This window comes from Molossus molossus, unplaced genomic scaffold, assembly GCF_014108415.1.
Source record: "Molossus molossus isolate mMolMol1 unplaced genomic scaffold, mMolMol1.p scaffold_m16_p_1, whole genome shotgun sequence".
Lineage (NCBI taxonomy): Eukaryota > Metazoa > Chordata > Mammalia > Chiroptera > Molossidae > Molossus > Molossus molossus.
Genome location: NW_023425344.1, coordinates 180,931,936 through 180,946,998, shown reverse-complemented (window position 1 = coordinate 180,946,998; position 15,063 = coordinate 180,931,936). Strand labels below are relative to the sequence as shown.

The 15,063-nt window shown below is 47.6% G+C and overlaps 1 protein-coding gene across 1 annotated transcript in view; it reads left to right on the top strand.

Moving 5' to 3' along the window:
• Positions 1-15,063, top strand: part of EHD4 (EH domain containing 4) — an 85,367-nt gene that overhangs the window by 57,408 nt on the left and 12,896 nt on the right. Inside the window, exon 4 of the mRNA XM_036274173.1 lies at positions 7,006-7,418. Within this exon, the coding sequence (XP_036130066.1) occupies positions 7,006-7,418 (413 nt within the window). The remainder of the gene's footprint in view (positions 1-7,005; positions 7,419-15,063) is intronic.

Below are 15,063 nucleotides of genomic sequence, written 5' to 3'. Positions count from 1 at the left end.
CACCTTCTGTAACAGAACCTGTGGGAAAACTCACTACTCTCCTCCTACTAAGTACAGTGTGTGCCCCAATTTATCCCAGCCAGCATGAGTATACACTGGACTTTCTTTTTTTTTTAAATCCTCACCTGAGGACACTTTCCATTTATCTTTAGATAGAGTGGGAGGGAGGGAGAGAGAGAGAAGGAGGGGGAGATAAACATCGATGTGAGAGAGACGCATCAATTGGTTGCCTCCCACACGAACCTGACCAGGGCCAGGGACCAAACTGCAACCAAGGTACATGCCCCTGACCAGAATCGAACCCAAGACTCTTTGGTCCAAGGGCCGGCACTCCAGTCACTGAGCCAAACCTGCCAGGGCTACACTGGACTTCTCTGAAGCCAGGGAGTATCTGTGATAGAATCATGGATTTATTTTAGGTGCAACCTAGAGTCTCTAAGACCCCTGGTAGAACTCTATCTGTTTCACAAGCAAGAAAAGAAAGGCCACTGAGCCTTTGTGAGTCCACTAGCTCTATTTATAAAACATGAGCGGTTTTCTGCTCAGTCGGTATCTTCCTTTAGCTGTTTTCTGAGCACTGGTTCTCTGGCTTGGCTCATGCATTGTTGCATTGTCACCTTTACGCTAATTAATTTTGTTTCTTTCCATGGTTGCAGACTATACTTTGCCCTGTCAGGCATTCTTCAACAAATATTTATTGTGCTTCCTACCATGTACTAGGCACTGGATGCAAAGATTTTAAAACTAGTAGAAAACATATTGGAGAGCTGTCTAGGTGCCAAGATGATTCTAAATGCTCCACAAATATGAACTCCGAAGCCCCGTGAGGAATGTGGATACTATTATTAGCTCCATTTTTCCAGATGAGGAAAGGAGGCACAGAGAGGGTAAGTAACTTGCCCAAGTCACAGAGCTAGTGAGTAATGGAGCCAGGATTAGATCCCAGGCAGCCTGGGTCCAAAGCCCTCACTAACAATCGCTGTCTCATGCTACCATGAGGAAGACAGGGTCCCTGCAGTTGCAGAATTTATGGTCTAATGAGAGACCCCGCACACCCATCTGGCGGTAACAGGCGATGAGGTGTGACAGGAGCACAGGCAGAGGGCTCCAGGAGTCGGAAGCAGAGCATGGAGCCCACCTGCAGCAGAGGGAGCAGCAACGACGGTGACAGCTTATGCTGCCTGAAACGTTACCAAGCTCAACACCATATTGAGCATGTTAACAGCATTTTCTCATGAAATCACTCAATAACCTGATTTTACAGATGAGAAAATTTGGGCTTAAAGAAGTTAAGTAGTATGTAACTTAATCAAGGTTCACACACCGTTTGAAGAATGAGGAGAGTTTGGGCTAGATTTCTAGGTCCTAAACCAGAGGGGGAAGGGCTGCCAGGGCTAGAGCCCAGCATGAACAACGAGAGGGGAGCTCTCGTGAATTTTAAAATCCATCTTCAGCCCTGGCCAGTTTGGCTCAACGGTTAGAGCATCGGCCTGTGGTCCAGAGAGACCCGGGATCGGTTCCCGCTAAGGGCACGTACCTCAGTTGCAGTTTTTCCCCTTTCACGTCGATGTTTCTCTCTCTCTCTCTCTCTCTCTCTCTCCCTCCCTCCCTCCCTCCCTCCTCTCCCTCCCTCCCTCCTTCCCTCCCTCCCACTCTGTCTGAACAAAATATGGAAAAGTGTCCTTGGGTGAGGATTAAAAAAAAAGATAAAAAATAAAATAATAAAATTTATCTTCAAATAAGCAGATTCAAATTCTGTTTCTTCAATTCCATGATGCACCATCTCACCATCTATTAGTAACATTTTATAATAAAAAGAAACTTTAAATGTGTTTTGTTTTGCTGATCAACAATAACACTTATCTGCCATCCACGCCTTCGTATTCAGTCTAAGGCAGTGGTCCACAAAGTGTTCCAGGCATTGAAATTGGCTGGGGAACTTATAAAATACAGCACACAGAGCCAACCCCAGGGATTTGTTTATTTATCTAATTTTTAACTTATTATTTTTTTAATCCTCACCCAAGGATATTTTTTCATTGACTTTTTAGATAGAGTGGAAGTGAGAGAAAGAGAGAAACATCTATGTGAGAGAGACACATTGATTGGATGCCTCCCGCACAACCTCCACGGGGGCCAAGGATCAAACCTAAAACCCAGGTAGGTGCCCTTGACCAGTAATTGAACTTACGACCCTTCGGTCTTCGGGCTGACACTCTAACCACTGAGCCAAACCAGCCAGGGCAAACCCACAGATTTAGATTCTGTATTTCTAGGGCAGGGCTGGGAGTCTAAGTTTTAGTAAGCCTCTTATTTGATTCTAATGCAAGAACACACTTTGAGAATCAGCCGTCTCTCGGTCCTTCAGAATCACTGTTTTCCTTCTGCCTTTGTTTAGGCAGACTAAATATTGTAAATTAAGTCATTTCTTAAAAATTAGCCAGAACTTTTTGGTAGGTAGGTATTTGGTGCCCTTCTTATATCATGAAGATAGAAGAACTGAGCAGAACAATCCAGCCTGAAAAAGGAAGGCAATTTTGACACAGGCTGCAATATAGATGTGGCTCAAGGACATTATGTTAAAGTGAAGTGAGCCAGTCACCAAGGACAGATGCTGCCTGAGTTCCAGTTGGGAAAGATGAAGAGTTCTGGGGGCCTTGGCTGGTTTGGCTCAGCTGTTGGAGCGTCAACCTGAAGACCAAAGAGTCACGGGTTCGATTCGGGTCAAGGGCGCAGACCTCAGTTGCAGTTAGTCCCCAGCCCTATCAGGGCCGTTCAGGAGGCAACCAGTTGATATGTCTCTCTCGCATCAATGTTTCTCTCTCTCTCTCCCTCGCTTTCCCTCCCTCCCTCCCACTCTGAAGATAAATGGAAAAATATCCTCGGGTGAGGATTTTAAAAAAAAGTTCTGGGGATGGATGGTGGTGATGAGTGCACAACCATGTGAATGCACTTAATGCCAATGAATAATAATAAAAATGGGAGGTGAGTAAACCAACCTTTCCCAGCTTCGATAATTTCTCGCTTTCTTCTGAAACACTGGTGATTTCTTCATCTTTGCATTGCCTGATGTCTAACAAGTGATCCTTTTGCATCTGCTCAGTGACAAACACTGATCTACCTGCCTGTACTACTTAACCCTTAGTAAGCTCTCATCGTTATTTTAAAACAGAAAAATATGTCCGCGTGGCCATTCCTCTGGAGATGGGTGATGATTCACTTACAGTGAGTTTATATCTGGCAGCTCAGTGCCCAGTAACTTTTTATTGCACCAAAGCATTGGAATTAAGTATTTTTTAAATAATTATTAGGAACCCAGGTTTAAGTTAAAGCTTAAACACGTGCTGCTGTCAGGGCGAGACCCCACCCAGGTGGCCCTCGGAGGAAGAGATGCTGTCTGCTTGGCTGACCTTGCGTGTGCCCCGGTCGGTGGTGGCAGTTATGGGAGAGACAAGTTCCCTTCGGCACTGATTGTAAGAAACATTCAGAATGCAGAAATACTCAAATGTGGAGGGAAATTATTTACCAATTGTGGTTCTTGGCAGCAAACCAAAGAAGCTGATTCTGGCTAATTTGTAGAAAAGGAATTTTCCAGAAGATCAGGTCATTCACAGAACTACTGAGAAGTTTGGAAAACTAGGCTCAAAAACGAGGTTAGGAAGCCACCACCACTGTGAATGAAGTCGCATCCTCTGTGTCTGCACTCTTCCCTCAGACTGAACAACCCGCTCTGGTAGAAGGTGATGAGTGTCTGATTCTCCATCTCCTGTGCCCCAGCCTGCTCGTGAGGGAGGCAAGGGACTGTCTGCCACACCTCAGCTTCTTTGGCCCATGAGGAACCCCACCCCAAACAGGAAACGTGTTCAGCAAAATGCAACTCATGCACCTGACACAGATGTTCTTTAACCTGTTTCTGAGCCACTTACCTGATTTTGGTCACAAAGGAAACCAAGTGAGAGAGCATTTGGGTCAGAGCGAGGTTAGTCATGGAAATGTAAGTTCACATGCCCGTCCTTCCGGTGGGTGGCTCCAACGTGTCTCCCAGCTCCCAGGGAACAGCACCTTCACTCATCTGCTGAGGATCCTACGGGATCTGGGGCTCTCTGGCCCACAAGCCGGTCTCGAATGACATGAACCACTCACTCCTGTCTCAGGAGACAGTTTGTTCTGGTCTCACAGGAGCAGAACTCTGAGTGAAATCTTGGCTCTGAATCATTACATGCTACTGTGTGACCGGTTCAGTAGGTTTTTTATTTTCCTCTGTTCTAAACTGGCTGCTAACAGCAATGAAAATAAATTCAGGCCACATTCTAAGAACTGCTTTTGCCCTCCTCCCCAGGGAATGAGAGAGGGAGGCAGAATAGAGAAGTGAGCCGCGTGACCTGGGGCACACACACACGTGTGGTGACGATGAATACCGCTCGGACAGTGGCTTCCTCCGCAAGGAGGTTCAGTAAAGGACTTGGGGACAGGTGCCCAGGGGCCTTCAGCATTGTTGGACATTTCGTTTGTTTTTTTTCTCACCCGAGGACATTTTTTCATTTTTTTGTTCAGATAGAGTGGGAAGGAGAGAGAGAGAAACATCGATGTGAGACAAACTGCAACCGAGGTACATGCCCTTAGTGGGAACCGAACCCGGGACTCTCTGGACCGCAGGCCGATGCTCCAACCGCTGAGCCAAACCGGCCTGGGCCATTTCGTTTGTTTTTTTAAAATGTGTCTGCCTGCCCTGGCCGGTTTGGCTCAGCGGTTGGAGCGTCAGCCTGCGGTCCTGGGAGACCCGGGTTCGGTTCCCGCTAAGGGCGCATACCTTGGTTGCAGTTTGTCCCCGGCCTTGGTCGGTTGTGCGGGTGGCAGCCACTCGATGTGTTCCTTTCACATCGATGTTTCTCTCTCTCTCTCTGTTCCTCTCTCTCCCTCCCACTCTACCTGAACAAAGGATGGAAAAGTGTCCTCGGGTGAGGATTAAAAAAAAACATGTGTCTGCCTGACCAGAGTGGTTCAGTTGGTTGAGCACTGCCCTGTGCACCAAAAGGCTGCTAGTTTGATTCCTGGTTAGGGCACATGTCCGGGTGCAGGTTCAGCCCCAGATGGGGCACCTGTGGAAGGCAACCAATCAGTGTTTCCTTCCCCCTCTCTCTAAGCATGTCCTCGGGTGAGGATTTTTTTTTCTTAATGTCTGAGCCCGGCCAGTGTGGCTCAGTGGATTGAGCGTCATCCCATAGACTGAGAGGTTCCGGTTCGATTCCAGGTCAGGACACATGCCCGGGTTGTGGTCTAGGGACAGCTGATCAATGTTTCTCTCTCTCTCTCCCTTCCTCTGTCTCTAAAAAATATCAACAAAAACATTTTTTTTTAAGTGTCTGAATCAGTTTGCTTGTTCAACTGCTCCCCTTACAGCTGCTCTTCAGATTTCATAGAAACTTTAGTGCAGGGATCCCCTTTATTTCTGTCTAATAGATCATTGTCCTCTAGACGCTTTCTCATTCTTCTTAGATCTCTCACTCCCAATATCCCAAAGTGGTTGTTAATGTTTTTGTATTTGTGCTGCAGTATGTATCTATAGGCTGTTGAGTATTGCTTTATTTTTTAGCATTTTACCTGAAAGTTATCACACTGTACTTGTTCTTTGGAAACTGATGTTTTTACTCACCAGTTTTTCGGAGATTGGCCTGTATTGACAAGTGAAAATCTAGTTCATCCTCAGTACTGTATGGTATTTTGTTATATAAATAAACTAGACTTAAATGTTTTAAAGTATCTGAAGCAAACAGGGCCAAGTGTCAGAATTTATTAAAGTTACCTGGTGGGTATTATCAACATTCATGTTACAATTCTCTCAGCTTTTATGCATTTGGAAGTTTTCAAAATCTGAAACGAGATAACGCTAAAGCAGGAGCCAAGGAAGTTACCTCCGGCCCTGACTCGCTGCACTGAGCCTCTGGTCCCCAGCTAATCAGATTGAGATTAAAAGTAAACCTGTGGCGCCTGGCCGGTGTGGCTCGGTGGTTGAGCATCGACCCAGGCACCAAGAGGTCGCCGGTTTGATTCCCGTCAGGGCACAATCCCAGGTCGTGGGCCAGATCCCCAGTGGGGGGCATGCAGGAGGTGGCCAGTCGATGTTCTCTCTCATCAACTTTTCTATCTCTCTCTCCCTCTCTCCGCTCTCTCCAAAATCAACAAAGAAAAAAAAAATTTTTTTTAAGTAAACCTGTGGGGCTGGCCTTCTCTTGTTTGCGTTTCGTGAGACTGCTCCCTGGGGAAATGCCTGACCGTCTTGACCACAGGCTGAGATGAGTGTTGATTTAACTTCAGGATTTGAAGCATATTGGTACGTGGCCAAAGCAAACTAAACAGAACTTGTGATGGGCCTGGCCACTTTAAAAAAAAAAAGATATTGGCAAGAGACCATTTCACAGAATGGCTGTGAGACATGATTTTTAAAATATTTACAACATTTTTAAGATATAAATAGTCCAAATGATAAATACTGGTTACAATTTCAGCCAGCCCAACCTTTGACCTCCTTGACATTCTTAAAAACTTGGGTTAAGAGAAGGCAAGTCCTTTTTCGTTGTGCTTACTGGGCACCCAGTGGGATTCCAGGTGGCCTCCAGGTCTTCCTTCTCCATCTCCGGTGCTTTCAGAAAAGTGAGACTGTGGTAGAAGTAGGAGCTTTTGACCCATGGCCTGCGAATTTATAGAGCCGTGATTAGCTCTTCCATTCATCCAAGGACCATGCTAGGTAAAATAAGAGGCTCATGAGGACTAAATGAAATTACAGCTATGGAAGTAAGCGATACCCAAAATGACATGAGCCACAGAGGGGCAACCAGGATCCCCAGCTTTAACTAGATCATCCAATCCAGGGGGCCCCATTTGAAGTGACTTTCGGGTCACGAGGCCTCCACTGCTGCTGCTAGAGAACCAGAGATCCCTGGAATCTTATTACGTGTCTCCCACACACAGCCGTGGCCATACTGACGTGCTCCTCTCTCCTCCTAGGGTACGACTTCTGCCAGGTCCTGCAGTGGTTCGCTGAGCGGGTGGACAGGATCATCCTGCTCTTTGATGCTCACAAACTGGACATCTCGGATGAGTTCTCGGAGGCCATCAAGGCCTTCCGGGGCCAGGACGACAAGATCCGCGTGGTGCTGAACAAGGCCGACCAAGTGGACACGCAGCAGCTGATGCGAGTCTACGGGGCCCTCATGTGGTCCCTGGGCAAGGTCATCAACACACCCGAGGTGCTGCGTGTCTACATCGGCTCCTTCTGGGCACAGCCTCTGCAGAACACCGACAACCGCCGGCTCTTCGAGGCTGAGGCCCAGGACCTCTTCCGAGACATACAGAGCCTTCCTCAGAAGGCAGCAGTGCGCAAACTCAACGACCTCATCAAGCGGGCGCGGCTGGCCAAGGTAAGCCAGCACTTGCCCTGGAGGGCGGCAGTCTCAGCCGGGGGGTGCTTTCTATTCTCCTCTGTGAGAAAGGGGCTGCCCCATCCCAGAAGACTTAGGGAATGGAACTTGTGGGTTAGAAGAGAGCCTTGAGGTCAGTGTTCTTGTTTAGAGTCTGGCCCCTAGCTCTCTGACCGAGGGCAAACAGCTTACCCTCTCCAAACCTGTTTCCTAATCTGTAAAATGGAGCTAAGAAGAGCGCGTCACAGGTGCTCGCGAGGGTTCCGGGCGACAGGCTTGCCAAGCACTGGGATCAGCGCGCTCACTGAAGTTAGGACAGCGGCTTCGAACCTCCTTCATCTCCTGGCGCACAAACTGATCACTGAAAGTCTGCAGCACACGAAATATATATTTTTTGCAGATCTGACAAAAAATATAGGTATTTGCTCTGGCCAGTTTGGCTCAGCAGTTAGAGCGTCAGCCCGTGGACCAAAGAGTTGTGGGTGTGATTCCGATCAAGGGCATGAACCTTGGTTGCAATTTGATCACAGCCCTGGTCTGAGTCGTGCAGGAGGCAATCAGTTGGTGTGTCTCTCTCACATTGATGTTTCTCTCTCTCTGTCTCCCTCTCTCCCTCCCTCCCACTCTATCTGAAGATCAATGGAGAAATATCCGTGGGAGGATTAAAAAAAAATAGCTATAATTTTTATTCTTTTACACCAGATGGCTATTGTGTTGACTGTTGTCATTTTTTTATTTGACAGTCTGAGAGAAAAGAGGTCAGTGCCCCTGACTAAATAGTTGGGTACTGCATGTTTTAGAAATCCTTGCAGCACTCCGGCTGACAGTCGCTGAGTTAGTACAGTGGAGGCATAACCAGCGGAGCTGGTGAGAGGTGGTGGTGGTGAGACTAGTGTAGAACTGAGATGCCACCACTTGTCACCGTGTGCCTGAGGCCTAGAACCCGATGTCACTGCCTGGACCTGGAGGAGCCCTAGGAGGAAGGTTGGCTCAACCTAACCAACCTGGTTTGGGGCCACACCCTACCCCCATTCTTGCCTGCGGCCTGTGAGCGTGTGTACAGTGGCTCTGGCTCCCCCACCTCGTAGCTGAACCTTTTAGCAGCCCCAGGAGTGTGTGCTCACAGGGGGGAGTGGTGGTCTGCTGTTCGCCCTCAGGTATCGGGGTCAATTCTGTCACATCTCTGAGGAAAGAAAAGGATGTGGCCCTTCTAAGAAAAAGTATAGAAAAAATGCTTTTAAAAATATGTTTGCATTTCATAAAATTATTTTCTTCTGATGCCAAAAGTGCCTTCAGTCCCTCTGGTCCCAGTGATCATCAAAAGCAGCCAGGAGCGTTAACAAGTGTAAATTTCCAGACCCTACACCAGAGCTTCTGATTCAGGGTTTGTGCGTGTGTGCATGTGCATGCCTGTATGTCTAAGCTCCCCAGGTGGTTGTGTGTGTGTGTGTGTGTGTAAGCTCCCTGGGTGGTTGTGTGTGTGTGTGTGTGTGCTTTCTAGGTGGTTGTGTGTGTGTGTGTGTTTGTGAGCTCCCCAGGTGGTTGTGTGTGTGTGTGAGCTCCCCAGGTGGTTGTGTGTGTGTGTGTGTGTGTGTGTGTAAGCTCCCTGGGTGGTGTTGTGTGTGTGTGTGCTTTCTAGGTGGTTGTGTGTGTGTGTGTGTGTGTGTGAGCTCCCCAGGTGGTTGTGTGTGTGTATAAGCTGCCCAGGTGGGTGAGTGAGTGTGTGTGTGTGTGTGTGTGTGTGTGTGTGTGTGTAAGCTCCCCAGCTGGTTCTGATGAGCAACTAGGTTTAGGAACCAGAGGTTTAGCCTGACTCCTTCATCTCCCTCATTTTACAAGGGTGGGCAAAGTAGGGGAAGTGGTTTCTCCAGGGTCACCTACTCTGTAAATGATTGGCCAGGACTAACAGACAGCCCTCCTGGCTCTCAGTCTAGCCTTTCAGCTCATCACTTCAGCTGAAAACAGTCCACAGGCCTGACTCTCCCGATCCACTGGTACCCTGGTCAGGAGTCGAGGTCAGCTCACTTCCCCTTCATTTTCTGGTGGCCAGGAACCCATGTCCCTTCACATCCTCTGGCTTCAGTGAGTGGCTTCTGCTCTGGCCGTGCGGCCGAGCGTGCCTCCACTACCTTGCTTCATTCAGCCAACAGTTGCTCACCTGGGCCAGGGTAAGAGGGCCTCGTCTGGTGGAGGAGGGTGGCACCGAACCTCGTTACAGAATGCCGAGCTGTGTGCTGTTGGGGTGTGGACACTGTGCTCTGAGGAGGGACCTGGCCAGGGAAGGCAGAGGGCTTCACTGGGGTGACCAGCCTTCCAACACCTCCTCGTTGTTCCTCAGCAGCCTCTGCCTCCTGCCAGTTGCTCGCACAGCAGTACCTCCCTCTGTCAAAGGAAAGGCTCCCTGGCTGCCTCGGCTCCGCGTACAGTACCTCCATCAGCTCTTTTCCTGTCTCCCCAACTTCCATCCCTTCGTGCTCTGCACCCCTCCCATATCGCTCAGCTAATCTGCAGTCGCTGGGCTGCTGTGAGTCACCGCTGTACCCTTCCTTCCTGCTCCAGCTGCTTCCTTCCCAGAACTACAGCCACTTTATTCCAGTTCTGCTCTGCAAGGCAGTTGTGCTGACCAGGCTGGCAGTCCACTTACTTGCAGTTCTCCTGAAATGAGTTCTCTCTCCTGCTTGTCCTGGGCCTGATGCCTGGGGGCAGGAGCATCTGATTTTGCCCACTTAGTGACTCGTGGGCATGTGGTATTTCTTTCCAGCAGCTACAACTGGACTTTCCTTCAGGGTATACAATACCCAATGTTGTTTTATAACCAAGGCTGGTAAATCATGTCATAGCCTTTTCATAGCCTTTTCAGATTCCAGACTTTTGGGAACTAATTTTATTTTATTTATTTATTTATTTTTTGTTTTGTTTTTGTTTTTTTGTTTGTTTGTTTTTTATGAATTTTTATTTATTTTTTTGTTACAGATATTTTACCTTTTTACCCCATTGGCACCCCCCAACCCCCCCCCCCACCCTGTCCCCGGCTTAGTTGTCCATGTCCATTGGTCATGCATACATGCATATAAGTTCTGTGGTTTATCTCTTCCCACCCCCCCGCCCCCCCATCCCCTCTTCTGAGGGATGTCAGTCTGTGCCCTACTTCCATGTGTCTGGGTCTACTGTATTCCTCAGACTGTTATGTTCATTATATTCCGTATATAAGTGAGATCATGTGGTATTTGTCTTTCTCTGCTTGGCTTCTTTCACTTAGGATAATACTTTCCAGGTCCCTCCATGTTGTCTCAAAGGATAAGAGATCTTTCTTTCTTACCGCTGCATAGTACTCCATTGTGTATATGTACCACAGCTTTTTTATCCATTCGACTACTGGTGGACACTTGGGCTGTTTCCAGATCTTAGCTATTGTAAATAGTGCTGCTATGAACATGGGGGTACATATATTCTTCCTGATGGTGTTTCAGGCTTCTTAGGGGATATTCCCAGCAGTGGGATCACTGAGTCAAATGGAAGTTCAATTTTTAATTTTTTGAGGTAGCACCATATTGTTTTCCATAGTGGCTGCACCAGTCTGCATTCCCACCAGCAGTGTATTAGAGTCCCCTTTTCTCCACACCCTCGCCAACACTTGTTGTTTGATGATTTGTTGATGGCGGCCATTCTGACAGGTGTGAGGTGATACCTCATTGTTGTTTTAATTTGCATCTCTCTGATGATTAGTGATGTTGAGCATTTCTTCATATGTCTCTTGGCCATTTGTATGTCCTGTTTGGAGAGGTGTCTATTCAGCTCCTCTGCCCATTTTTTAATTGGGTTCTTTGTCTTCCTTTTGTGGAGTTGTATGAGCACTCTATATATATTGGAAATTAACCCCTTATCTGATACATCATTGGCAATGATGTTCTCCCATACAGTGGGTTGCCTTTCCATTTTGATGATTGTTTCTTTTGCTGTGCAGAAGCTTTTTTGGGAACTAATTTTAAATGCACGTGGACATACTTAATTACCTATCATTGTTGAGAGTCTAGTGTGACTCAAGACACAGCTGTATTCAGTCCTATAAAGAAATAAAGGGCTGAGAGCTCACTGGGAGTGCCAAGCGCGTGGGACTGTCTACCATCCTTGGGCATCAGGCGTGGGCCAGCCTGGCCTGCGCAGACACAGGGAATAATGGAGGCCCTGTGTAAATGGGGGCAGGGGCAGTCAACTTGCTGAGCTTACTTCTAGGGAAAAAGCTTGTCTTTTTTTTTTTAATTCCTGAGATAGTACTGGCTTGTTCCTTTTCATAAAGAAACATGTTTGAAGTACAGACACTCCAGCCTGAGCTTCTTGGTGCCAGGGTGCTCCTGGGCAGCGCCATGCTGCTCGGGGCCAGGAAACTGTCTCGGGCGCATAAGGAGAACACAGCTCAGTGGCCTTTGATGCATCCACTTTACACCATCTGCAGGTTTACGGCCATTTGTGAACTTGTTGCTTAAATGGACAAGGAGTCACCTGAGTTTTTCTCTTTGCTATATTTTTATTTTGTCAATCTTTATTTCTGTTGATCCAGTTTCCCTTTTGCAAGTCAGCCCTTACAGAGGGTCTGCAGTGCCCCAGAAGCACTGCAGTTGGCATGTGTTCTTTGACCCCATCAGTAGCTGCACCGAGCAGCCTCTGTCTTCGTGTCCCCTGAGGGGGACTGAAGCTCAGAAAGGTGAAGCCACTTCCCCAAGGCGTCACAGCCTCCCAACCCGTCGGTCTGACTCCTTGGCCTGGAAGGCGTTCACCTGAAACCCAGAGTGGACAGCGTCTGCTGCTCCCTACCACCCGTGTCCTTGCTTTCGGCGTTGATCTGCCATTGCTGATTCTATAAAATTCTCTGTCCACAGAAACCCTACAAGAGTTTAGAGGTTTATGCAGCTGACATCTTGAAAACCTGCAAAGGGTATTCAGATGTCACCTAGGAGGTGTCAGATCTGAGTTGGGGTATGGAGTGTGTCTATCTATAGAGCACCATAATTAGGCAGAATTCCTGACTCATCCAGAAATAAAACAAGTGTGTAAATGTCCTGCCAGTTCTGTGGTCATCCAACTCGAGGTGTCACAAAGATTACATTTTAATAATATGAGAAACGTTACTCTTACCAAAGATTGGCATTTATATATTTTTTTTCACAGCTCTCTCTTACAGGAAACCTTTGCAGCAGGTTTTTGGTTAGCCTCAGAGATCACATCTCATCTCAGCAGACCTCATTCTCTGAAGAGTGTCCACAATCTAAGAGACAATCGGGGTTGGTTTCTTGATTCTTTAAAGTAAGCTATTCCAGGAAAGACTGAAAAGGGGGCTTCAAAAATTTAATTTAGTTGTATTCAGCTATGATTAAAATAGCCAAATTAAAAAAACAAGGTTCTTACAAACCTGAAATGATAGTACTTTATGGGATACATGCACAAAAGTAAAACTCAAGGCCCGTTCGCTGGCGGACCTCACCCTTCACAAACACATTGCTCAGGAATAGGAAAGGTTCCCGCCCACTCGGAGATCTTTGCTCTACAAAACACAAGGCAGTGTTTGAGGAAGGACAACTAAAAATGAGAAGGAAAAGGAGAGGTCGGTGATTTTCGGAGTCACTATAGTTCTGCGAAATTCAGTTTCATCTTCAAAGCGTGTTCTCTTCTTGGTCACGTGTAATGTGCAGAGCCCGGCTTTCTGGTTCGCCTGCACTGTCAGTTCCTTCTGTGGAAAAGTGAGACATCTTGAAGTTCACCAAACAGACCCAGGCTGAGGTGTGTGAGAGTCATTCCGCAGTAGGTGATGATGGTCCCTGCAACGCCAGTCCGCCACGGGGCTTTTAAAAATAGCCCGCTCGGCAGCCCCGAGCTGCGGTGGGTGGTGCATCAGCGCTCGAGCCCATGTAGGGAAGCCTCCCTTTGAAGACTGACCTCAGAAGACTGGGCGGGTCCCCTCAGTCCCCTTGAAGCTGTCCAGAACCGCATGGCTGTCGGTGCCAGCTTTGATTTCAACAGAACAACAAACCCCCGCCCGAGTGGGAACCTGTCAGCTGCTTTTCTTTGCTTCTCGAAGTCTCACACTTGACAACCCCGTGGGTTCATCTTTTGGGTCTTTGTGAACTGGATTTCTTATGTCATCCTAAACCCCCCTTAAAAATGTGCTGATCCCCTGGTGCTAAGTGCTCTTTGCAAGGTTCCAGCTGGGCCTACAGACGCAGGTCTCCAACAGGTCATGTTGAGCTTACAGATGAGGTTGTACAGTATAGAATCATGTTTTCCCAGACTGACTTCCCCAAACTGCTCCCTGGTGTCCAGATTCCACGAGCATTTCTATTCCTACCGACCATGAGCACTGGAAGCTTCCAGCACTCGATGCCAGGGGTTGCCCTCCAAGCCCAGGGTGGGTGTGTCCAGTATCACTCTGAGTACATGCTTCGCAGTCTTGGGTAATATAAACGCTTGTCACTGGACACAGTGAGGATGCAGCAGAGACTATATGTGAACTGTCCTTTCGTGTTCATTTAAAGGGAGGACATCTTTCCACTCATTGACTTCTTAGCCCAGAGAAAAATTGACATTTGTGCTTTTCCAGTTTTATACAATGGAATGGCTGAATTGGACAAGAAAAGAATGTTCAAAAGCCCCAGGGTTCATTATCCTTCACTTATGAATAAAGCACTTCAGACCTGAATTCAACATGTTACTATTTAAATATGGAGAGTTTGTTAATTATTCAGTAAGGACTAAGTAGCCATGAGCCTTCTCTGGCATCGCTACCCTCCAGCGAGTGGTCTTTGACTGTTAGTCAGGAACAGGTTTCATGTTCTCTCCTCTTTCTAGTGGACAGAGTGCCTTCAAATCCATGACCTCTTGATAACAACCCTTTCCATGAGGTAAGAGTTGCAATTTCTGAACTGCAAACGAGCCCACTGCAGCTGGGGATGAGCCGCCTCTCCTGGGGTTGCTCAGGGAGCGGGCAGCGGTGGCAGGGCCTGACCCTGGCTTCCAGGGCTCGGGCTCGTCCTGCCTCCCCCTCCTCTCCCTCTCTCCTCTCTTCGCATTCCCATTGTTCTTCTTCTCGAAGAAGAACATAATGAGTTTTCTCTCATTATGAAGGACAAAAGGTGTCAGACTGTTTCCACCTCCTTCCAGGGAGATCATCACCGGGTCTGGCCCTCCATCCAGCATTTATTTGGAGAGACGCCTTTGGCATATAAGGGCTTTTGTTGACGTTGACTGGGGATTTCAGCCATCCCAGCTGTGCCCTCTGTTTACCAAGAGTCCTTACAAAATTGCCAGGTGCCATCGTCCCAGAGGACTGCAGTGTTTACCCACACTGTCCATAGTGGTGTGTGTGCGGAAGGGAAGAGCAAGTGCCCTTCCAAAGCATCCCTATGAGTTAGAAACAATCAGAAGCCAAACCTCAAAATTCCCCACACCATTGTTCCATAGGACGCGGTTCAGTTTGAATTCCAGATTTTCAACAGCTTCAGTAAGGTTTCTAATTCATACCCACAGAAAGCAATTCTATAAGGACAGGATAAGGCAGTTGAATGGTAGTATCAACTCTACATCCCCTAACTAGCTATGTGACCTTGAGTAAGTCACATGTAATTTCCTGGGGCCAGGTGTTCACTTAGTATTA